General features: G+C 49.3%; 3 protein-coding genes across 3 annotated transcripts; 1 reads left to right on the top strand and 2 right to left on the bottom strand.

The window, feature by feature from the left end:
- Nucleotides 1-266: 266 nt before the first annotated feature.
- LOC125506296 (putative cyclin-F1-1) lies at nucleotides 267-1,085 on the bottom strand. The gene has a single exon (XM_048671147.1). The coding sequence runs from the start codon at nucleotides 1,083-1,085 to the stop codon at nucleotides 267-269; it is 819 nt and encodes a 272-aa protein (XP_048527104.1).
- Nucleotides 1,086-4,834: 3,749 nt separating this feature from the next.
- Nucleotides 4,835-8,942, bottom strand: LOC125507231 (uncharacterized). Its single transcript, XM_087524314.1, has 3 exons — nucleotides 8,589-8,942; nucleotides 5,271-5,422; nucleotides 4,835-5,225 (listed from the first exon to the last, which is right to left on the bottom strand). The coding sequence occupies exons 1-3, from the start codon at nucleotides 8,940-8,942 to the stop codon at nucleotides 4,835-4,837; spliced, it is 897 nt and encodes a 298-aa protein (XP_087380440.1).
- A 5,295-nt stretch (nucleotides 8,943-14,237) lies between these two features.
- Nucleotides 14,238-18,272, top strand: GH9B7 (glycosyl hydrolase 9B7). The gene is made up of 6 exons (XM_048675212.2): nucleotides 14,238-14,543; nucleotides 15,114-15,397; nucleotides 16,383-16,820; nucleotides 16,929-17,076; nucleotides 17,259-17,425; nucleotides 17,632-18,272. The coding sequence occupies exons 1-6, from the start codon at nucleotides 14,315-14,317 to the stop codon at nucleotides 17,959-17,961; spliced, it is 1,596 nt and encodes a 531-aa protein (XP_048531169.1). The 5' UTR covers nucleotides 14,238-14,314; the 3' UTR covers nucleotides 17,962-18,272.
- Nucleotides 18,273-25,091: the final 6,819 nt, after the last annotated feature.

Below are 25,091 nucleotides of genomic sequence, written 5' to 3'. Positions count from 1 at the left end.
AGCCCCAGCCATATCTTACACTTATCAAAATTTGGGACTCATATCACACTGGCAGTAGAATGAATGCCAATGGAGTTCGGACTTAATTTTGAGTTCCATTGCGTAACTAATTAAATTCCTATACACATCCCCATAAAGAATACGGTTTTTGTTCATGCACAATACATACATTATCTGGATTAGGGTTCACAAATAACGACATCCGCAGAGGTGCATCGCATACACAGTCCATCTACTCCATGGCCTTGTAGCACGTCATTTACAGATTAGAGATTTTTCCTAGGAAGCAGCTTCTCTAAGGCGCATATGCAATCCATCAACTCCATCGCCTTGTACCCCGTCACCTCCTCCAGATCGTGGCTCAACGGCACGCCGACGATCTGCTTGGCGAGGAACAGCGCCGACGCAGCCACGGCAGATGGCAGGATCCGTCCAACGAACCCGAAAAACGGCAACGTTAGGTTGACCAGCCGAAGCGCCAGTGACCTCACCAAGAACTCGTCCTCCCGCTGGAAGAACCTCGTGAAGTGGTCGATGAAGGTGTACGCGATCGGGCCGTCCATGGCGCAGCCGAGATCCATGAAGAGCTCCCACTCCATCTCCTCCACCACGTGCACGGTGGTCCCCAGGAACGCCTCGACGACTTGGGCGTCGAGCCTCCGCCCGCTGGAGGACTGCTCGTGCTTGGCGCCGAGGGAGACGGCGGCGGCGGCCACGAGTTGGAGCGCCTCGTCCTGGGCCGGCACGGGGCGCACGGACAGGACGAGGTCGAGGTAGGCGACGGCGCGGCAGAGCGTGCCCTCCGGGAGGCCGCCAAGGTGGCGGGCGAAGGCGTCCATCCAGAGCACGAGCTCGGCGCGCATGGACGGGCTCAGGTGGCCCTGCTGCATCTTGGACATGTAGTCGGCGTCAGGGTGCTCCCTGGGCTCCCTCTCCTTGGCCCGGAGGTCCGCGTCGACGTCGGGCTCGTAGGGATCCGCGCACTTGAGCCCCGGGTTTTCTCGCCGGGCGCCCATGACCCAAGAGACAGGATGAACGGCCGGGACGTCGGCTTGTCGCGGGTCGTTCATCGGCTGGAGCAGCATTGGCCACGCAGCGAGGGCTGGGCTGCCGGCGACTGGGGAGATGGCAGTCGAGTCGTCGCCGATCGGGACGTGCAGTGTCTGTCGATCAGCAGCCGACGAAAGAGAAGCGGGCTTTGGCGATCGCATTGCGCCATGTATATAAAGATGGGATACGGGTGCCCTGACCGGGTTTGAGACGAACCCATTAAGTTTCGGAATTAAGCTAGGTACCGAATCGGACTTGCATTATTTCTTATTTTTTGTCCTTAATACTTTCCAGGTTGTTACGTGGCGCCAACGTAGTCAGGTAGTACATCAATATAGTGTGTGTGTGTGTGTGTGCAGACATTTTAGCTTCTACTAGTACAGTCGACGTAATGCACCAGATCCATACATCACGCAACTTAGTCTTTCTTTCAGTTGTCTTTCTATCTGTCTACGCTACTTCCATACTTCAACAAATATGAGAGGTTCCCTCAAAAAAAGATACAGTAACAGGTATGCATCTGGCGGTCTGGGGTCTCCTCTTTTGCGCAGACGAAGTCGACGCACCCGATTAATTTGCGGAAATCAAAATGCGCGTAGTTTAGAGTTTTGAAATACATCTTCTTGTGTGGATGTACATGGTCACGTGAAATCATCGTCCCGTTCTCTTCTTGTGTGGATGTGCTGATGCTATTTTAAATATCCCTCTGAGGCAGGTGGGTGGAGATGATTTTTGGGCTTGGCCAGCGGAAAAATCGAGTGTCTACACGCTGAAATCAGCGTACCGTTCTCTTATGATTTGCCACGAGCATTTAGCTCTGGAAGAAGAGACGGTTACAAAATCTTGGGAGAAAGAAAAACAGTTGTGGAAGCTTAAAGTTGTGCCCAAAGTGTATGTGTTCTAGTGGCGGGTGCTATGGGGCATTCTTCCCGTTGAAAGCACACTAAAATTCAGACATATTGCGACACTTGCACGCCGCAGAGTTTGCCTAGACGCAGACGAGGACATGTTCCATGCGCTGATGCAGTGCTCACATGCGATTATGCGAAGATGTTTTGGAGGGAAGCAAGAGACTGGCTGAATATCAAGCTTCCTCAACTCCATCCAGGAACTTGGTCCAAAGATATTCTTTGTGACCCCCATGTCCGATGATTCTAAGCGAGCAAAAATAGTCACTATTATGTGGGCTATTTGGACATCGAGGAATGATATCACTCATGACAGGGCTAGCATGGAACCAGGACAATCTATGAGGATGACTAGAGAAGCACTTTCAGTGCTGAAGCTCCCCAGAGATACATGCGAGAATTCTGCCAGGTCATGGATGGAGACCAGCAGATGCTGATTGGACTAGAATCAACACTGACGCTGGGATATCCATGTAGGCTCATTTGGGGGGGGGGGGGGGGGGGGGGGGGGGGCTTGGAGGTCTTCCTCGGTGTTCCTAGGAGCGTGGTCTAAACCATGCCAGGGGGTTACAAACCCCTTGGTAGCGGAGGCTTTGGCCCTTCGTGACGGTGCGGTCTTCGCCAAACTCCGAGGCTTTGTGAGTGTGCATATGGAAACATATAGCTTAGAGCATCTAAAGCAGCCCCTATTCTGTGAAATTGTAAACGCAGTTTACAATTCGCACGGGGGTCTATACGGGCTCAAAACCGCCGCGGCAAATCAGTAATTGTATCCAAAACCGCAAAGTTTTAAAAACATGTTTCGCACGAGAAATTTAACGCAAAAGCTTGCCGGAGCATAGATCATTCTTCACATAGGGGCGGATTGTTCGTACACAGCATAGATATATTTACATAAAAGCTCGCCGGAGCTACGCTACCAGTGGCGGTAGCTCCGACAAGATATATTTACATAAAATGGACCGAGCTCGTGCGGTAGCTGACCAGCGGCGGCGCTCAATCGGAGTCATCGTCGGAGGTGAGGTCGACGAAGATCCGCTTCTGCTCAGCGGCCTCGCGGCGCCGCTCCTCCTTCTTGCTCTTCTCCCGCGCACTGCGCGCTAGCAGCACGAGAAAAATGGCATCTGCCTCTGCCGGGGGGAGTAAGTCCTCAGGCCCGACGACGCCACCGGCACGTCGCTCCTGCCCCGCCTCGGCCTTCGGATCCCTTTTCACCGGGGGGAGCTCCTCTAGCTCCCTCTTCACCGGGGTGAGAGAGGAGCGCGAGCTGGATGCCCCGGAGGAGCTGCCGGTGCCAGAGAAGAAGCGCCCACGCGTGCGGTCATACTCCTCCGTCTCGCGGCAGAGGAATAACGGCGGCGGCGACCGCCCGTGGCGTGTGTACCGCAAGGCGGCGCGCTTCCACGCCGTGTCGAATCTGACGCGACGTACCCGCTCGGAGTTGTCATTGTCACGGTGGGTGGACTTGGCCATCGCGGGCGGCGGATTGGAGGTGCGGGCGGCGGATGTAAGGCACAGGCAGCGGATCTGAGGCACCGGCGGTAAGGAATTGGGGATTTTTGCGGCGGCGGAGGGATAGGGTTTCGGCCTGTATCCAGTAGCCGAACCTACACATATACTGGTCGAGGGGGCGTGTTTCTGGGCCGGGCTGCGTTTACGGTGTCTGTTCTCGCAGACAAAACGGCCCAAACCCGTATAATCTCCGGAATTTTACAGTTCCGATGATTTATACAGGGTATGCTAGAGATGCTCTTAGAGGTTATGTACCTCTGGAATTCGCGTCGTACTTCAGGCTCTGTTATAGTGCCTGTTCTTTTAGAAATTGAAGAGCTAGCTTCTAGTTCTATTTCTTTAGTTATTCATCATGTAAGGAGACATGCAAACATCACGGCCCACCTGTGTGCAAAGCATGGATTACCCCCCCCCCCCCCCCCCCCTGTTTTTTTTATCACAAGCCTGATGGCTGACTTTGAATAAAGCTTTTGAATTGATCGCAAAAAAAAGTACATCGTGACATGAAGTTAAACCCGTGATTCCGAGCACAAGTCAAGCAGCAACTTGTGCAAGCCTACAAGTTTCACTTTAGTTCTCCTGACTCGTGCACGTAGTAGCAACAGGGCACATGCACGTAGTAGCAACAGGGCACATGTAAATCAGCTAGCATCTAATCAAGCAAAGCCAAGTCTGCAAAGTTTTCATTTCTGATGAAAGAGAAATCCTGGAGGTTCAAGCAAAGGAATTCTCCGCGACAGCAGAAGTACCAACAGGACAGGCTAATGCACTGAATTGTATCACAAACTTTGCGCCAAACTACCAATGGTGCCAAATTTCTTTCAGAACAACATAACTACTATGGCAGTCCCTTCGGACGGAGATTTCGCGGATGTGGCGCGTCTGATCTTCAAAAGACTACATTGGTCATGGGAGAGTACTGTGTCATTCCAGCAGAACAGCCTCACGCATTTCCAGGCTCCAAGGGTGAAAATAATCTAGTAACATTACAACCTGCTAGCACAACAAGAACACCGTTTATGCAGCGCATCCCAACAGGCATAAAGCAGATGGAACAAAATATGCCGTGCAGACTGACAACCATCTAATATAATGTAGCTTAAAAATGTTAAGAAAAGAAAAGATAAAACACGAGCATGGAAAAATTCCTGAATGCATTGAGCCTCATTCACATTCACCTGTGAATGTGATTGTTCTCTTCCTGCCAACTACTAAACACCCTCTCTTCTAGCCACAAAATTATCTTTGCTTACCTTGAATAATTAATACATAAGTGAAAACAGAATAGTAAAGTTGGAACGACGTAGGCACTGCTACTCTGTCATTTGCATGGTGTCAAACTTCCTAAACAATGCTATTATGTATCAATGCAATGCTGGTATGCAATAACGCTGGTAAGATTCTTTACCTTCAAATATAACCTCGGCATGAGTTGAAGCTTTTTTGTAGTTTAGTAACTTCTTCAGTCCATCCTCATTAGACATTGTCAATTCCGCACCATGACTAAGACTTATGGATAATGTGCGAAGAAGCCTTGCTTTAGAGAGAATAACCTCTATGAAGGACATTTCATTTGTAAACAAGTGAATGCCAGTCATATCCACAAACTGAAGTTTGGCACAGATGCCATCAGTACACTGTGCATTTTGAAACTCTCCATTTGCCTCAAATTTCTGCCCCATGCCATAATCATAATCACAAAAAACCTTAACAATTATAAGTAAACAGTCATTCATTGGAAGCAATAATGACAGCCTTCATATAATGTAAATAAAGATGATCTATAGCAGTAAACATTACCTGTATTTTGAGGCTTTCAAGGTTGGAGCATTCCTTAGCAAGCAAAAGGTTGATAAAATGGAGGGAAGTTCACATAAGTGTGTCACCAGTGTCAAGCTCTTTAAGTTGATAAAGGTGCATGGAAGTGTTTCTAGAATATTGGCCCCATTTAACTGAAACAGACAAAAGAGAACTGTCAAAAATTAAACTCAACGCATATCCAGAATCGTTGAACAAATTTACAGTCAAAAATTAAACTCGACACATATCCATAATCATTGATGCTACGATCCCGTAGCACTTCCCTGCGTCTCCCTGGGGTGGGAACTAGAACCAGGAAAATATCTCAGAGATAAAGTCTTGGAGAAGGGGAAAGAGCAGAGGGAGGAAAGCTTCAGCTAGGGAATAGTGTTTACAGAGTCAATTCGATACCTCTCACTCACGCACACATTGTCTATATGTACTACCATTACAAGCCACATGGGCCAAGCCGGTTCGCTAAGTGCGCGCGCGCGCACACACACACGCACACACATGGGCCGGGTCCAGGTTGTAGCAGTTGAATAAATATTACATCTATATCTATACCTACTAATAAAGCAAGGTGATCTTCTCCTAATTTTTCATCCGTTCATCCATATTATTATTTGTGATTTTTGTACTATCCAAGGTGGTACAAATTTCTTGCGCACGCTGGCTAGAAAACAGAAATAAGAATCTGGGCGGCCTGGGCTGCTAATGTGGAGCCAAAACGGCCTGCCAGGCCTGCTGGCTGGGCCAAAAGAAACGTCACAAAAATCAGGAACGAGCCGGGGGCCGACCAGAAGTCGAAATCCTATTCAATCTCGGCTTGATCCTCAAAAAAAAAAATCAATCTCGGCTTCGTTCTCTTCCACCTCCCTCAATAAAAGCGGTCGCCAATCTCCCCTCGTGGCCAGGACGGGGCCGACTAGAAGTCGAACTGCTATTCAATCTCAGCTTGATCCTCAGAAAAATCATGGCCAGGACGGGGAAGACAAGAAAGCATGGCTGGGAGGGAGGTGAGAGGTCGAGACCCACGTGAAGAACCCTAGCCCCTTAGCTCCCCGCAATCCCTCGCACCCAGATGCCTGAGGGCTGCCACCCCTGTGCGCCGAGCACCTTGGTGCCACCACGCCCTGGCTCCCAGCGGTGAAGTTCTCCATGTCTTACCGGCTGCTGCTACAAGTACGCCATGGACCGAGATGGAAATCCGCCGAGCTTCGTACGGGACGAAAGATAGAGACTGATGGCACCGGCCGGGACTTTTCACGTTGAGGTGCTCGAGGTGAGGAACGGTTGCGCTTGGAGGTGTGGGAGCGTGGCTGCAGCTGCTGGGATGTGGACATGAGGAGCGCCATGGATGATTGGAGGCAGAGCAGCACGTCTGGCAGTCATGCCTCCAGTCAATGTCCCAAGCGGCCACGTCCTTCGGGTTCCGACATAGCAACAAACAGATGCAAGGCCGTAGGGGAAGAGAGCAAAGCGGAAGGAACGTGTGGTCCACTGGAGGAGATCTCAGTCGAGGACGACAATGAGGGAGGGGATTAAGGCGGGGTCGATTTGGCCGATCCAGTTTCTGTGACCAACAAGCGACGGCCTCACCAGCCCTGGACACCCCTGGCCGAGGTGGGGCTCGCCGTGAAGGCGTCTGCATCGACGTCATGGCCTACACCCAGCGGAACCCTTGGAGGTCGCAGGAGAGCTACATGACCAGATGTTCCCCTCAACTGGATGGTGTGAACTGTGCTGCTGCTCCTGGTATATTTCTTGCTTCTGCTAGAAGATGATGCAGCGTCATCGTTGTTGCTATAATTTGATTGGGTACAGCTTGTTTGGAACGGATAGAAGAGATGTGATGAAACTGTTTCGTGGGCATTGGTGTACGCTTAAGTTTTATTATCATATGAAGTGTGAACATGCTTCAAACAATCAAATTTTCTCTCCCTGTCGCATAAATTATCTGAAAAGTGATTGAATCCTTGCGAAAAGTAAATATTTTCAGACGAAGTATTGATGGTTTATCCGGATGTGTGATGCAGTGAGTACCACTATACTCTCTGATGGAGTTTTATTTGGTGAACTTTATTTTTTTGCTGGGAGACACTTTGCGAACTCTTCATGTTTTCAGTTACCCAAAGTTTGGAGCCCTCAAGCTAAAAGTAAATACTTATTCCTCTTAAGTTTGAAGAAGTTTTTATCATCAATCTTGCAGCTTTTTACTCCTGGCTAGGTTCCTTTGTATGTTGTAAACATTAAAGTATCCTTCGTTTGTTTGAAGATATTTATAGTTTAATCTCCTGGCTTTCAGAATTGTAACTTTTCTTAGTTAGTGAATTACTTAAGTAAATAACTTGTGCATTTTGATTACTTCGCTTAGCTTTGGCTGAACTTGCTCGGAGTGGTCTGCTGCTTTCTCGTCGCTTTTCTGATGTTATTCCCACTATAACAAAGGTACTATCTACGTCCCAAATTATTTGTCACTCAAATAGATATAAATGAATGCATGTAGCACTAACTTAGTATTAGATACATCTATTTGAGCGACAAATAATTTAGGAAGGAAGGAGTACATAATATAATAATCCAAAAAATCATCTCTATTTCACCTCCGTTTCCATCATCGGGTTCAAGCATGGAGCTTTCTTCATGTTTTAGTTTGATCTGACCTGCAGCCACTGTGCGTGTTCAGAGTCCTCGTCGCCTCTGATTGCATACAATTGTGGGGACACCAACGGTGCGTGTTTTAGCTAACTTTCACATTGGATGACCAGATGCACATCTTTTCCTTTCTCAAAAGAAAAATGCTGCATGGAATAAAATCCACATTGCCAATTCTCACACAAGTTGTTCGACCCATCCTCTAGACATGTGCAGGTTGATTTTATTTTCTATCAAGTACTTGCTAAATAAAATAATTCATAAATAGCAACATTTGAAATTAAAATATATACTTTACTTGAATGATGCAGTTGATTGAAGTGCATAATTAGTTGATTTTGAATACACGTCAAATTCTTCTCCCGTTGCAACGCACGGGCATATGTGCTAGTTATTTACTCATGTAAGTAAAGTCACATCCACAGCTCACAAAGGCATGAACCCAGTTCTAGAAGAACTATAGGAGTTTAGGATGTTACAATTTATAGAGGCTCTCAACCCACTAGAAACAAAAAAGTCAATTCAAGTAGTAAACTAGTAATTTTTCTAGAAAATCACTACAGGATTACAAATATATACAACTCTATGGCTAACGCAAAGAACATTACGAGGAGGTAATTTCCAAGTTACGTTCTAAACAAGATGGCATGTCAACTAAACTTGACATCGGCCGGGGCAGCGGAGGAGGATGCTGTCGACGGCCCCCTCGTGCTTGAGGCCATCATCGAAGTCGAGGTCCAGCGATGCAAGGGCCTCCCATCGGCGTCGCCAGGCGCGGGAGAGCGCCGACGTGCGGACGGCGTCGCGGGGGCCGACGCGGTTGAGGATGTCATCCAGGACGTCCGTCGGCAGGGAGATCAGGGCGTCTGCCTCCGCCACGGCGAACTCACTCGCCGGACGCGGCCTGTAGGAGCGGCGCGGCGGCGGCATTGCTCCGGTGACCGACGCTGCGGGAGCTGGGCCTAGGAGGCTGGGAGAGCGGGGGCGAAATCGAGGAGCGGAGGCGGTCGGCATGGCTAAGAGCATCTCCAGCCGCGCCCCAATAGGCCCTCCCCAGGTGATTTTGCCGCGCCGGCGTCGAAAAAACGGCCCAGTCGCGTTCCTAGAAGTTCGTTTTTCACCGGCTCGGGGCGAAACTGGTACCGACGGATCTAGGCCGAACCCGGCTTCCTGGGTGGCGCCTGGGGCGCCGGCACAAACGAAAAGGGCGCGTGGGTCCGTCCTGTCGGCGAGGCGAGCGCCTCTTCCCGCCGTTTCTTCCCGCGTTTTCCCCACTTCCCTCCCGTACTCTTCCTTCCTCCCGCCAATCTCCCTCCCGCTCGCCTCTCTCCTAGCCGGCCGCCATGCCACCGAATAAGTACGTCGCCTCCCGCGCGGCAGCAACGGCGACCGCCTCCGTCGCCCAGCCAAAGCAGAGGAAGTCGAGGGCGCCGCCGACCAAGCCACCGGGCATGTCAAACGCCGAGTGGAGGGCGGAAGTTCAGCGGCGGGAGGCTGTCACCGCCGACCGGCGGAACAGGGCCATCGCCAAGAAGGCCCGCGACAACGCGGCGCGCGCGGCTGCGGCTGCCTCGGCGGACCAAATCGAGGCCGAGGCGGCTCGCGCGGGGATGATGAATCCACCCGGAAGCCACGCCCAGTACGCGCCCTGGGGTCAGCAAGGCGTCGGCTCTCCACAACCATGGGGATCGCCCTCGCTGGGCTACGCCGACGGTGACGCGCACGGTCGGTTCAACCCAAACGTCACCTTCCCCCATGGATACCCGGTCTAGCGCACGTCCTCACCCGCCTTCACCGGCGCGCAGTACCCTCCATACAACTATTCGCCGCCCGCCTACGCTTCCTCCCCGACGCCCGCCGAGTGATGCGCACGCGAACTTCTGCCGCTCTATTTTTTGTACGCCGAACTGTGGCTTGCGATCGCCCGACTTGTGGCGTCTTTTGTGAGCGGGAACAACCAAGTTCGAATTTTTCGCGTCCTGGGGGCGTGACTGGGAGCTAGGTCGCCCCCAGGAGGGGAACTAGCGCCGGTCGCCCCCAGACCACCCTTTTTTAGCGCCCTGGGGGGGGGGGGGGGGGGGCGAACGGCTGGAGATGCTCTAATATGTCGCCGGACGCAGCCTAATAGGAATCGCTTACGGATGACGACTAGCGGGCCGGCCCATCAGCGCGGTTGCTCGCTGTACGCTCTAGGTTCGCTCTACTGTCGGGTTTTCTTTTATTTTTTTCTCTGGTTTTCTTCTGTTTTCTCACCGCGGTTTTTTATGTATTTATTTTTATTCATTTTACTCTGGCTTTCTTTTTTTCTTATTGATTTCTTTAGTTTCTTTGTTTGTTATACTATGGTTTTCTTTGTTTCTCTCTTGTTTTTTTTTTTGCTTTGCTTTTTGATTCTTTGTCGGATTTTATCCATTTTATTTTATGCAACACATGTCTACTATTTTCTCAGTACACCATGTACATCAGAGCACACCAGAAATTTTTTTCTGACACATGTTGGCCATTTTTCAAATACATGACGTACATTTTTAAAATACATGTTTTAAACACTTTTCCAAATACAGGGTAACATCTTCCAAGTACACGTTTGAACATTTTTTAATGAAAATATTTTTTAAAAAGCACAAAAATTAGCAGAGAACTACCACTAATCACTGATTATTGATTTAGCCGAAATTAAACTTGATTATGAAAAGGTGCCCCACAATTGTTAACTCTGCTAGATTGACCGTTTATGACAGATGGGATCCACGTATAAGCATCAATCCTCTTCTTCCTCCAAACATTTTCACCGGGACATTTCTTGGAGCAGTTTGTATGCGTGGTCGTCGCCAGTGCCGGCGGTGCGCCGCCGGCCCAGCTGGCCATGGTTGCCGCCGCGCGAGCTTTCATGCCGCGGCCACACAGCTCTCACCTTGCCCCGCCCCGTACTGCCGACATAAACGGACAACTTTACGAAAACGCTGACATTCCACGAAGAAACGGAAATCGTCCTTTGATTAGTTGATCCTTGCGTAGGATGATATCACTGGATTATTATTTTCGGGGAATTTTAGTAGTATGCTTCTGCCTCTTTAAACTCGTGATCATTTGTTGGTCCAAGGAATTGCTTTCGCTGATTAATTACACAGGGAATATTTCTCTGGGTTGGGACGTGAACCAGCAAGATGTCAGGGCACAGGTAACCATGAGCAGCTGTGCTGCACCGGTGCTCAAGTGGTACACACAGAAAGCAACCAAAAAAAGGTTTTTTTCTACAGATGAATCATAAACCCCTTGGTCCATACAGTTGGCTCCCTTGACACCATTGTCACGCACGGAATGCGTACGCGCGCGGATAATTCTTGGGTTGGTTCCATCACCAACGGTAGTACGTAGCATTCTGTTTGTACGGAAAAAGATTGTAATGATCCTTGGTGAAGCCAAGCCAGGCCAACAACCACGAGGACGAGGCGAGGTGAGACATCACTGCTCACCACAGTCTGTAATCGGTGCGGCAGCTAAGCAGGTATGGTAATGGTGGTTGCTACTTTCTACTTGCTTGCACGTATCCGGGATCGCTAATGGTGAGGTGACTTTCAGAAATCGATCCACCAACATCTCCGGATGCTAAACTGTTTACTATATGTGCTAAAAATCGATCCGTGGTTGTTCAACCCGTCGTGGATCGGCTTCACTTTACTACCGGATTGGAAGACCGGCTTAGGCTTAGTTTATGAGGGCGATGGATGGATCAGATCGATGATCTCTACTCAGTACTCAGGTGGGTAAATATAATATGTACTTAGTACTGCAGCCTACTTTAAGCAAACGATCTGACGCTACACGCGCCATCTTTTTTAAAACTGATGAGATACCCCAAGTGCAGGCACACCCGGCGAACTCGGAGCTCACCGGGGAGGGAATCGTCTGTGGGTCACATGCTCTCTCGTTCGTTCAACGTTATCGGCACGGATAATATCACTAGTACTACTTTTTTGTGCCTCCGAAGCCAGACAACCACCGTCATGAGTCATGACACTCAATCGCTATCTCCCTAATGCTGGATTGGATCGGAAGCAACGAGCGTAACAGCCTGCCCAGCCCCGTAACCGCACGCTCACGCGCGCCATGAGATGCCTCTGATGGCAATCATGTACCTCGTGATGGATGTTGCAGCTAACGCAGGCCGGATGATGGCGCCACGGTCCAGCCGCATGTACTCGGGAACGGGACAAAGGGATCAATGTGTGGTTGAATGGTATCTGGATGGGACGCTTGAAACCAATGTGTGGTTGGATGGTTAGGGCATCTCTAATGGCAACTTATAAATTTTCTCCCGCATCCGTCCACGGACACGGATGCGGGAGGACGTCATCCAACCATAGTCACATACGTCCCTTTTTTTGGTTTTTTCTCTAGTCCGCATGATCAAATAGCCGCATGCAAAGGGTACAAACGTTCAAATAGCCGCATGCAGCACTAGTTCATATTTAAAAAAGTTTCAAATATTACATCCCAAACATTGTTGTCTCCTTTACTGATGCTCAATTAGATATTCTTTTAGCTGCTCGTGAGTTGGTCGATGCCGAAATTGTTGATGCATTTGAATAAACTCCTCAAATATGGTCGGATTCTCGTCCGAAAGTTGGATAGGATCACCCATATTCTCAATTTCCAGAGCTGCGACAGCATTGTCACGCTCATCCTCGACGATCATGTTGTGCATGATCACACAACATGTCATCACCTCCCATAAGGTTTTCGGACCACATTATTTAGCAGGTCCGCGAACAACGAAACAACTGCAAAACGGGCCTGCAAAACTTCAAATGCCCTCTCGACATCCTTTCTAGCCGCTTCTTGTCTTTGGGCAAAGTGAGTCTTTTTCTGGCCAATTGGGTTTGAGATGGTGCTGACAAAGGTAGCCAATGGAGGATAGATACCGTCAACCAGATATTAACCCATGTTGTACTCATGTCCATTGACAGTATACAGGCAAGGAGGAGTTTTTCCTTCAGTCAGCCTCTCAAACAACGAAAATCATTGCAGCACATTGATGTCATGGTGCGACCCGGGCATGCCAAAGAAAGCATGCCAAATCCAAAGATCCTTTGATGAAACTACTTCAAAAATGATGGTGGGCTTCTTACCATGACCCTGATATTGCCCTTGTAAAGCCTTTGGGCAGTTCATCCATTTCCAAACAAATCTGGTCACCCTCTTGCTTATGAGATTGCTAGGAGCCATAGTTGGTTCTCTCAGGTACTGAGGTCCGAACACCTCGACCGCCTAGTCAATCCTCCATGAAGGCTCACAACAGCGCCGAGACGCACCCAGTCAGTCCGCCATGAAGGCTCACGACAGCACCGTGATGCACCCGGTCAGTCCACCATGAAGGACGCAACCCACCCCGGACCATCTTTTTTCTTTCATTATTCTTTCTCTCTCTTCATCTACATCAATCAAATGCAAGTATATGGAAGAAAATGAGGACCATGACTGCATGCATAGACAAAAAGAGGCTCAAGGGGACATGTCCAAAACTAACCGGGCGCTCCATGGATATTTAGGGTGGGCGAATTTGCTAAGTCCAAATGTAGATGCTCTAAGTCGGGGACTGCTGGTGTATCAGTCCGAATGTCCACGGCAAACCCAACTGGATTAACCGAACGGAGGTCTGTCCGATCAATTCGTGGAGCCCAGTAACAATGGGTAGAGAGCACCCCGCCCAAGCAAAAGGCCACCATACACATTTCACAATGTTCTAAAATCTGAAAACATGACACACAAAACATAACGTAGTTAATCTTTTTTAGAAAGATGTGCTGTTTTTTTTTGTACTGTTTACACTTTAGTGCACTGTGCACGCTTTCGTCTTTCCATTTCTTGGCGTGTCATGTACTGTACTGGGGTACATACACGCCGGATTCGTCACCAGTCGTTACCGGGCGAGGTCCCCTGTCGGTGCTCGACCACTCACCCGACGCGTCCCCCCGTCCATCACCCGCGCCTGCGCCCCACCACCCTCCGACGCCCCCACTGCCAGCAGCGGCCCACGCACCCAACCAAACCCTCCCGGCCCCGCCTTCAGCGACCGGACGCCCCACCCCCCTCCTCCCCGACCGTGCACCCAGCCGTTCTATGGTTGGTTCGTTCCCCAGTCCCTGCCACCCCACCCCACACCACCTCACCTCACCCCACCAACCCGCCCCGCCCCCATCCGCCGCGCGGCGAGCGAGCCTAGTTAACCGCAGCTCCAGCAGCGGCAGCGGCAGCGGCAACGGCCTAGCTCTCTCTCTCTCTCTCTCTCTCTCTCTCTCTCTCTCCGCGCGCGAGCAGCCGGAGGAGGTGTTGAGCGGGCGGCGAATGCGATAGGAGGAAGGGAGGGAGGGAGGGAGGGAGAGATGGGGTCGAGGACCAAGGGCTGCTGCGGCTGGCTGATCGTGGCGCTGGTGCTGGCGCTGGTCGCCACGGCGGCCGTGGTGGCCATCATGAAGCGCAAGCCGGGCGGGGGCGGAGGGGGCCGGAGCCGCCCGCCCAAGCCGCTCCCCGTCCCCGGCCCGCCCGGGGACATCGACTCCAAGTACGGCGACGCGCTCGGGGTCGCGCTCCAGTTCTTCCAGGTCCAGAAGGGTGAGTAAAAGTTCCGCCGCTGGCCTTAGCCGTCCCCGCTTAGTTGTCCCTGCATTGCCGCCGCCGCCGCGATCCCGCGCCGAAGCATTGCTCCGGGCATCGAGGTTTCGTCGGCGCGCCTAGATTCATTTTCGTATCGTGCGCCGTCTCTTCTCCCCGATGGTGGGTGGAGAGGTCAATTCTCTCTTTGCCTCGGGTGTGTTTTCTTTTTGCTGGACGTAGCTGGACAATTTCGTACTGGCTGTTGCCTCCGAAATTGTTGTCGGCTAGATTTTCCTTGCTAATTTGGGTGTCCAGTTCCTCATGGTTTTGACTTATTTCTCAGTGGACAGCTTCTCCGCTTACTGTGAAAAGCTGTATGCTTCTTTTACCTAGCAATGTGGGCTGGCTCTCAGATTCCACTCAAATCTTCTTATCTGGCTGTGAAACTTGTTGCTATTTGATGTCAGTGTTGCTCCTTTAGCTACTGGAGACTGCTACTTTGTCAATCCCATACTCTAATGCCATGCTGCGCATGTTCAGCGATGATCCATCCGAGAAAATCTTGTTGATTTCTGTTCTGTTCTGCAGCGGGGAAGCTGGTCGACAACCAGATCCCGTGGCGAGGCGACTCTGCGCTCAACGATGGGAAAGAAGCCAAGCTGGATCTCTCCAAGGGGCTGTACGACGCCGGGGATCATATGAAGTTCACCTTCCCCATGGCGTTCACGGCGACGGTGCTCGCGTGGTCCGTGCTCGAGTACGGGGATCAGATGACCGCCGCCAAGCAGCTAGACCCAGCGCTTGACGCGCTCCGGTGGGTCACGGATTTCCTCATCGCGGCTCATCCTACTGACAACGTGTTCTACATTCAGGTTAGAAATGTTCTGTTCTTTTTTGCCTGTAGGTAAATGGTTTGAGGTATATTTTGGGAGTTAGAATGACTGTTTGGTTAATGGAATTTGATTGTGGGTATATTTTCATTGGATCTATCTAATGGCAGTTCAGTAGAGGTGAGAGTTTGGTAGGTAGGAAGGTAGGAAAACAAGAGTCAAGGTGAGATGTCATGTTCAGGACACCTAATGTTTAGGAGCCACTTAGTTGTCTGCTTCATATGTTCAAAATGACACATTTGGTGTGATCATTGGCACTGTTGGACAAGGGCAAACCCAATGTTCCTTTCCTTCCCGTCCTTACATTTTTCCTTTTGTCTTTATAGCTGCATTCCTTCATTATGTGGTACCACAAGACAAATGTTTTTAAAACTGAATCTGAGTTGTACCTTATACAGTTTTAAAACTTAAAACCATGTAAAGTTAACCCTTGATGGTGGGGGATCTCAAGTGTTTCAGTCAACCGAGTTTAGTCAAATATACTGGGCAGGGTGTAAACTGCATGCCATGCAGAAGCATATAATACAATGTACTCCCTCCGTTCACAAATATAAGATGTTCTGACTTTTTTTCTAAATCGGATCTATATAGACACATTTTAATGTGTTTGGTCACTCATTTCAGTCCGCATGTAGTCCATATTGAAATATCCAAAACATCTTATATTTGTGAATGGAGGAAGTACATCCTCAATAAACAATCTCTTCCCTGAAGAATAATGTTTTGTAGGCTAAGGTAAATCATTACTGAAATCATTCAGTGTAGGCGACAATTCAGTAAAATCAGATCTAAGCATTAATAAATTAGGCAACTGAATCTCCTTATTGCTTCAGCATGATTTGGGTAGCCAATTTCAGCTTCAGGCGTTGAAAACATTCTTATAACTTCAGAACAGCAAAGGGAAGCGCAATTGTCTTTTCGTTTAACCACTGAACCAGCTTTTGAAAAATTGTTTGTTACCTTGTAGGTTGGTGATCCTGATCTAGATCACGACTGCTGGCAAAGGCCAGAAACAATGACCGAGAAAAGGCCGCTCACACAGATTAACCCAAAGAACCCTGGGTCAGATATCGCTGCTGAGGCAGCAGCAGCCATGGCGGCAGCATCAATGGTTTTCAAATCCAGTGATACTACATATTCTGATTCACTTCTTCAACATGCCCAGAAGTTATTTACTTTTGCTGATACTTATAAAGGCATCGCCAGCGACACCTATCCAAATCTTCAGAAGTACTATAATTCTACTGGCTATGTCGATGAGCTCCTCTGGGCAGCGAGTTGGCTCTATCATGCTACAGGAGATCAGACATATCTCAGTTATGTGACTGTGCAGAACGGGAAAGATTATGCTGATTGGGGAAGGCCAACATGGTTCAGCTGGGATGACAAGCTCCCAGGGACACAGGTTTGCATGAACTAAACCGTGTGAATTATTACCTCAGCATGGTTTCTTTAGAATTCTCTCTTTCTTACAAGGATAAGTACCTGAAGTGCTCTTGTCTATTCTGTGCAGATCCTTTTGTCAAGAGTAAATTTCTTTGGATCCAAAGAGATATCTAATGCTGAAAACAGTGGACTCAAAATGTACAGAGACACTGCTGAGGCAGTCATTTGTGGGCTTCTACCAGATTCTCCGTCAGCCACTGGTAGTAGGACTAGCGGTATGTTGAAATTTCTGTTAGTTGATTTGGTTTTATGAGTCCATGTAGGGATGCTTTATGCTTTATGGGTGACTTTCACGTTCCCTCTCTGCGTAGAGAATTTCATAATATGTTTATTGTAATATGTATTACAATCATGCATACTTCCATAGTTTCACTCGATCATGGTATTCCCATTGCAGGAGGACTGGTGTGGATAAGTGGGTGGAATTCTCTGCAGCATGGCATAAATGCAGCATTCCTTGCTGTTGTTTACAGCGACTACATGCTGACATCACAAACAGCTGCGGTGGAGTGCAGTGGAAAGTATTTTAGTCCGACAGATATTCGCAATTTCGCTATATCACAGGTGAACTAAGTACAAACTTGCAAACTGCCATTCCGGCAAGCCATATCTTTATCTCTAGTTTTCAGTAAACCATCTTGCTGTTGACGATTAATTGCATATTTTATCATGATCCATGGGCGCGTTAGGGACACCACGTCTGTCTTTCATTCATCATGTGCACTGAAGGGTGTATGTATCTGATTTATTCTGCCATGTCATTTTGTCAGGCAAATTACGTGCTGGGTGACAACCCAATGAAGCTTAGCTACCTGGTGGGATATGGGAGCAGCTACCCGCAGCAGGTGCACCACAGGGGGGCATCCATCCCCGCGGATGCGAAAACGGGCTGCAAGGGATTCGAGTACCTCCATTCGTCCAGCCCGAACCCGAATGTCGCCACGGGAGCCGTTGTGGGCGGGCCATTTCAGAATGACTCTTTCGTGGACTTGCGCGACAATGCGGTGCAGACAGAGTCCAGCACTTACAACAGCGGCACCTTCGTCGGTCTGCTCGCGGGCCTGGTGACCACCTCGTCCATCGCCAAGACATTCACCTAGAGCTCTTTCTCAAGCAACGACAATGGTGGCTTTCATCAACCCGGGAAGCATATACAACTAGAGGAATTTTACTTTTTTGCTCGAGTGACGGTGAATGCGCAACCCGGTGAGACCTGTTGCAGATTTGTTCATTGGCCGTCTAATATTAGGTGGGTGATTAGCAGTAGTCATTAGTGCCACATTACTCTTGCTTGTATAATACAGTATATGGTGATTGTCACCGTGTGGTCAAACTCCTATCTGGTTTGCTGGTGTACCGTACCTGTTGTAGCTATGGGTATTGTATTTGTAGGGCAGATTTCATTTGTTCATTCTCAGGTGGTTTTTGGTAGCTGCGATGATTGGTCTGTGTAATGGCTTGCCAGTGGAACATGAACATGCATACATTCACTTTGTATGCGCAATTCTTTTACAGTAGTACAACATGTTCCATGCACACAGGGAACACCTGTCGAGTGTGCAGGGGAAAAAGAAGGCATGGTGCATGGTCTAGTGTACAGCGTGATGAGCAGCATGTGATGTGATTAGTGTTTGAAAATCCACATGGTCCACATGGAAGCACGGTGGGAAGATAAAGAAATGCATCCTTGGGCTTCTCTGTGACTCTGTGATTGCCACGAAAAGTGAGTTGTGGCCCTTGCTAATCATCATCTCTCTGCTTTTAGGCCAGGGATGCTCCCTCGTTTTCAAAAATTCGTGCTTTATGGAATTAAAGAGTGAATCCCACAAAAGAAAACTACAACTTTTTTTACTAGACTTAAGCTCCATTGAACTACTTTTCTTTCCAACCATGCAGAAGAACTACTCCCTCCGTTCCTACTTTTTAGGGATTCCACTACAAACTATATATATATATATATATATATATATATATATATATATATATATATATATATATATTTCAGAGTGTAGATTCACTCGTTTTGCTTCGCATGTAGTTCATAGTGAAATCTTTAAAAAGACTTATATTTAGGAACGGAGGGAGTACATGTGGTCAATATAGAAGGAAGAAAAAAAAACATTACATAGTACGTGAAAACTTGCAGTTGCGACTCCATTTAAAAACATATAGTTGTGATTCAAATTGAAAACTTTTGCCACATGAAAAATTGGCTTAAATAGACTCTTACGAACAGCATTTCTGCCAAGGAGAGACTTGGCTTTTGATGTCATTAAAAAAACAGAAACAAGAAAACGTAAGAATAATAAAAGAGTGGAGAACAAAACAATAACTCTTACAATTTGTAGGTTGGCAATTGCTCACAAAAAGTAAGAAACAAAGTAATTTCTGAACAGATGAAAGAGAGGTGATCATAGGGATAGGGTGTACACGCGTGTGTTTATAGGGGTGAGTGACTAAGTGTATATATCAAGCCTTACACCACGGATGGATCAATAAAAAATATCAGCTTTGCTTCATCGGCGTCAAAAGATACTCGTCGTTGTTGACCGGGCTAACAATCACAGAGTGCTATGTGTTTGATGGGAAATGCTACACTTACGGAATGTTTTAGCACGGAAGTAGCTACGGACTGAAGCGTAAATCAATGGTTGGTTAGTGATGGGGCCCTCAACGAAATTCAAGGGAAGAGAGATTAACAAGGAGCAGACACATTAGCCCGTAGCCTCTCTCCCGTGGCCTATGCCCCATAAGTGTAGGATTATCCGTGTTCGATAACCCCACTGGTGACGAGCAACAATGACGGGGATAACAAAACTATTTTCTTCGATCTAAGTCAATAAAAAAAGTCTTCAATGATCCTTCCCATACTAGCGAGGGGAGGCGGTGCCCCCTCCCCCTATGAACATAGCCCCGCGACTGGTATCATCGAAGCCATAACTTCTGGTGATGGTCATATTGTTCCTTTTATAAGTTTTATTATTAAATAATACTCCAACGGTCATTAAGTGCGGTGATCGGTTCATGATTAATTAGAATCCAATAAATTTATGCACTTGGTCTGTCAGGCTGACGTCAAGGTCAGCTTTGAGTTTGAGGCACCGAGCGGAGTGGAGACACTGGCCACAACACTGGCCAATGATGCCCAGAAGCTGTGCGGTGGGAGGGCTGTGGTTGTGGAAGGTGGCGTGGGCCTTCAGCCCGTGGGTGCTATTCCTATCCATCTACCATGTTGGACACTAAATGTGAGGATTATAAATGAAACTTGCATCTTATCCTCTCTATATGCTCAGCAACAATAGCAACACCGTGATTCTACCTAGTACCTTGTTTTTTCATAATAGTTGAAGACACCTGATCCAGGTACCTCCACACTAACATGCATGTATGCTGGTATAGTTTAGAAAAAACAAAGTTTTTCATTTGTACAGTGATCATTGAAGTATTGGGTGATATTTTAGGCGAATCCTAGGAAGTTTTGACTCAACCCAAGTGGGAGGCAGCTGAGACAGTGGCCCGCTGAGGAGGTCGAGACGCTGGGGGGGGGGGGGTTGGTCAGTCTCGAGGATTGATTGGTCAAGCGGCAAGAACATGTAAAGATCGGGTTGGGCCAGTTGGCGAAACCAATGTATGTTGGAGGGAGGGCGGATGGCGCTCTCAGGCTCTGGCGACCGCGTTGGCGATCCGCCCCTGCCCGCGCTGGTGGTCGCCTCCGCCGCCTCCCCGTGCTCCGTCGTCGCCCCCCTCCGCTCCGCCGGCTCTCTCCGCCCCGCAGGCCCCCGGCATCGCTCCCGGACCTCTGTCCCTCTCGCCCGCCCCTGCTCTGGCCCCGCGCATCCGCTGGGCGGACTTGGCCGACGAGGAGCCGTTCCCCGCTCCAGCCGGAGCCCCCTCTCCCCTGGCTCCGCTCCTCGTCGCTCTGCTCTGCCCTGCACGGCCGGTGGCCCAGCCCCCGCGTGCGGGGTTCGGTCGCCGGCTCGTGGCCGCTGCAGATGCCGACACCGCCCTCGAGCTCGTATCGGGCGTGTGGGACGCAAGGTGCGGCCTTGCGGGTGGATGGGGCTCGCCGCCGGCGGCTCCGGGCCTGGGGCGTGGTCGGCCGCTCTGAGCAGGGCTGCACCCACTCGTCCTGGCATCGCCCGGTGGCTAGTTTCCTGCCGGAGATGCCCCCTGCCCCGCCCGCGGATCGCTGTGGCGTGCCCCCCGCGGCTCCGTTCGTTCGCCTGTCGCCTTTCCGACCCTTCATCGCGTCCTTCGGTTCATCCACGCCGTCCCTCCGTATCCTCCACCGCTGGCGGCGTTCGTTGCCGGCCCTCACTCTCGGCTCGCCGGCGGCGGCGGCGGTGAGTCTCGCACCACGGGGAGAAACCCTACGGGTTGCGTCTCCCCCCCCCGCTCGCTGGGCTGTGGCTCTCCTGGGAGGGGCCTCCTGGGCCACGCGCCGGCCTACCTGGCTTGCCCCCTCCTGGGCCCGCGCCTCTCCAGTCGGGCCGGATGGCCGCTCCTGGGCCGTCCCCGTGCCCTAGGCCCAATGCCCCGGTCACCTCGATCTGGCTCCCTGGGGCCCTTCCATCCGCCTCATTCCCTCCCTCCGCCGCCACCCTCGACCCCGCTCGACCCTTCCTCGCGCCTCCTTCGTGCGCTTCGTCCTCCACCATCGCTCCCCTCCCCCCGCGTCTCCTCCTCCCTTGCCGCGCTTGGCCATGCCTCGCGATTGGGAGGACGGGACGCCCCGGCCCAAGCGACGTGCTGAGGATCGCCGTGACGACCCTCGTCCATCCCCCGATGCCCTTCGTCGTGAGGAGGAGCTCCGGCGTGAGCTCCGCGAGCTCCACGAGCTCCACGAGGGACGCCGTGACGACCGCCGCTCCCCGGCTCGCCGCGACGCTCGGGGCCGCTCCCGCTCTCCTCGCCCTGCCGCTTCGGGGGATTGGAGGCCGCGCCGCCGCTCACCATCTCCGACCCCACGTCGGGGCCGCAGCCCTTCCCCGTCTCGTGCTGCTCGCCCCCGTCCCCCGCGTCCCAGTTCCTCCTCCCGCTTTGGCTGCTCGGAAATACGTCCCGCCCCATGCCTCCGGCCCCTCGGCCCCCTCCACGGCTCCCACTCCGGGCGGCCCCCCCTCTCGCGGCCGCCAAGGCCCCGCCAAGAAGAAGAAGAAGCGTCGCGGCCAGGGCCGAGGTGAAGGAAATATGCCCTAGAGGCAATAATAAAGTTATTATTTATTTCCTTATATCATGATAAATGTTTATTATTCATGCTAGAATTGTATTAACCGAAAACATAATACATGTGTGAATACATAGACAAACAATATGTCACTAGTATGCCTCTACTTGACTAGCTCGTTGAATCAAATATGATTAAGTTTCCTAGCCATAGACATGAGTTGTCATTTGATTAACGGGGTCACATCATTAGAGAATGATGTGATTGACTTGACCCATTCCGTTAGCATAGCACTTGATCGTTTAATTTGTTGCTATTGCTTTCTTCATAACTTATACACATGTTCCTATGACTATGAGATTATGCAACTCCCGTTTACCAGAGGAACACTTTGTGTGCTACCAAATGTCACAACGTAACTGGGTGATTATAAAGGTGCTCTACAGGTGTCTCCGAAGGTACTTGTTGGGTTGGCGTATTTCGAGATTAGGATTTGTCACTCCGATTGTCGGAGAGGCATCTCTGGGCCCACTCGGTAATGCACATCACTATAAGCCTTTCAAGCATTGCAACTAATGAGTTAGTTGCGGGATGATGTGTTACAGAACGAGTAAAGAGACTTGCTGGTAATGAGATTGAACTAGGTATTGAGATACCGATGATCGAATCTCGGGCAAATAAAATACCGATGACAAAGGGAACAACGTATGTTGTTATGCGGTTTGACCGATAAAGATCTTATTAGAATATGTAGGAGCCAATATGAGCATCTAGGTTCCGCTATTGGTTATTGACCGGAGACGTGTCTCAGTCATGTCTACATAGTTCTCGAACCCGTAGGGTCCGCACGCTTAAAGTTCAATGACGGTTATATTATGAGTTTATGTGTTTTGATGTACCGAAGGAGTTCAGAGTCCCGGATGAGATCGGGGACATGACGAGGAGTCTCGAAATGGTCGAGACGTAAAGATCGATATATTGCACGACTATATTCGGACATCGGAAAGGTTCCGAGTGATTCGGGTATTTTCGGGAGTACCGGGGAGTTACGGGAATTCATATTGGGCCTTAATGGGCCATACGGGAAAGGAGAGAAAGGCCTCAAAGGGTGGCCGCACCCCTCCCCATGAGCTGGTCCGAATTGGACTGGGGAGGGGGGCGCCCCCTTCCTCCCTTCTTCTTTTCCCTTCCCTTTCCTTATGGTTGTCTCTTTATTGCATAAGATGCAAGCGCCAAATAATTGCTTTACTTTATAGCTATGCGATAGCAATAATTGGCGAGACGACCATGTGACGACACATTGATATAGATCAAGATGATGGAGATCATGGTGTCATGCCGGTGACGATGGAAATCATGATGATGCTTTGGAGATGGAGATCAAAGGCACAAGATGATGATGGCGATATCGTGTCACATATTTTGATTGCATGTGATGTTTATCTTTTATACATCTTATTTTGCTTTGATTGACGGTAGCATTATAAGATGATCTCTCACTAAATTTCAAGATAAAAGTGTTCTCCCTGAGTATGCACCGTTGCCAAAGTTCGTCGTGCCCAGACACCACGTGATGATCGGGTGTGATAAGCTCTACGTCCATCTACAACGGGTGCAAGCCAGTTTTGCACACGCAGAATACTCGGGTTAAACTTGACGAGCCTAGCATATGCAGATATGGCCTGGAAACACTGGAGACCGAAAGGTCGAGCGTGAATCATATAGTAGATATGATCAACATAATGATGTTCACCATTGAAAACTACTCCATTTCACGTGATGATCGGTTATGGTTTAGTTGATATGGATCACGTGATCACTTAGATGATTCGAGGGATGTCTATCTAAGTGGGAGTTCTTAAGTTATATGATTAATTGAACTTTAATGTATCATGAACTTAGTCCTGGTAGTATTAGCATATCTATGTTGTAGATCAATAGCTCGCGATGTTGCTCCCCGTTTAATTTTTATATGTTCCTAGAGAAAACTAAGTTGAAAAATGTTAGTAGCAATGATGCGGATTGGATCCGTGATCTAAGGATTATCCTCATTGTTGCACAGAAGAATTATGTCCTTGATGCACCGCTAGGTGACTGACCTATTGCAGGAGCAGATGCAGACATTATGAATGTTTGGCTAGCTCAATATGATGACTACTTGATAGTTTAGTGCACCATGCTTAACGGCTTAGAATCGGGGCTTCAAAGACGTTTTGAACGCCATGGAGCATATAATATGTTTCAGGAGTTGAAGTTAATATTTCAAGCAAATACCCGAGTTGAGAGATGTGAAGTCTCCAACAAGTTCTATAGCTAAAAGATGGAGGAGAATAGCTCAAGCAATGAGCATGTGTTCAGATTGTCTGGGTACTACAATTGCTTGAATCAAGTGGGAGTTAATCTTCCAGATAAAATAGTGATTAACAGAATTCTCTAGTCACCATCACCAAGTTAGTAGAACTTCGTGATGAACTATAGTATGCAAGGGATGATGAAAATGATTCCCGAGCTTTTCATGATGATGAAATCGATGAAGGTAGAAATCAAGAAAGAGCATCAAGTGTTGATGATTAACAAGACCACTAGTTTCAAGAAAAGGGCAAAGGGAAAGAAAGGGAACTTCAAGAAGAACGGCAAGCAAGTTGCTGCTCAAGTGAAGAAGCCCAAGTCTGGTCCTAAGCCTGAGACTAAGTGCTTCTACTGCAAAGGGACTGGTCACTGGAAGCGGAACTGCCCCAAGTATTTGGCGGATAAGAAGGATGGCAAAGTGAACAAATGTATATTTGATATACAGATTATTGATGTGTATTTTACTAGTGTTTGTAGCAACCCCTCGGTATTTGATACTGGTTCAGTTGCTAAGAGTAGTAACTCGAAATGGGAGTTGCAGAATGAATAGAGACTAGTTAAGGGTGAAGTGACGATGTGTGTTGGAAGTGGTCCCAAGATTGATATGATCATCATCGCACACTCCCTATACTTTAGGGATTAGTGTTGAACCTAAATAAGTGTTATTTGGTGTTTGCGTTGAGCATGAATATGATTTGATCATGTTTATTGCAA

This window comes from Triticum urartu, chromosome 5A (genome assembly GCF_056163025.1).
Source record: "Triticum urartu cultivar PI428250 chromosome 5A, HENAU_Tu73, whole genome shotgun sequence".
NCBI classification, from domain to species: Eukaryota; Viridiplantae; Streptophyta; class Magnoliopsida; order Poales; family Poaceae; genus Triticum; species Triticum urartu.
The sequence above is the reverse complement of the archived record's forward strand: the minus strand, read 5'-3'. Positions and strand labels throughout refer to the sequence as shown.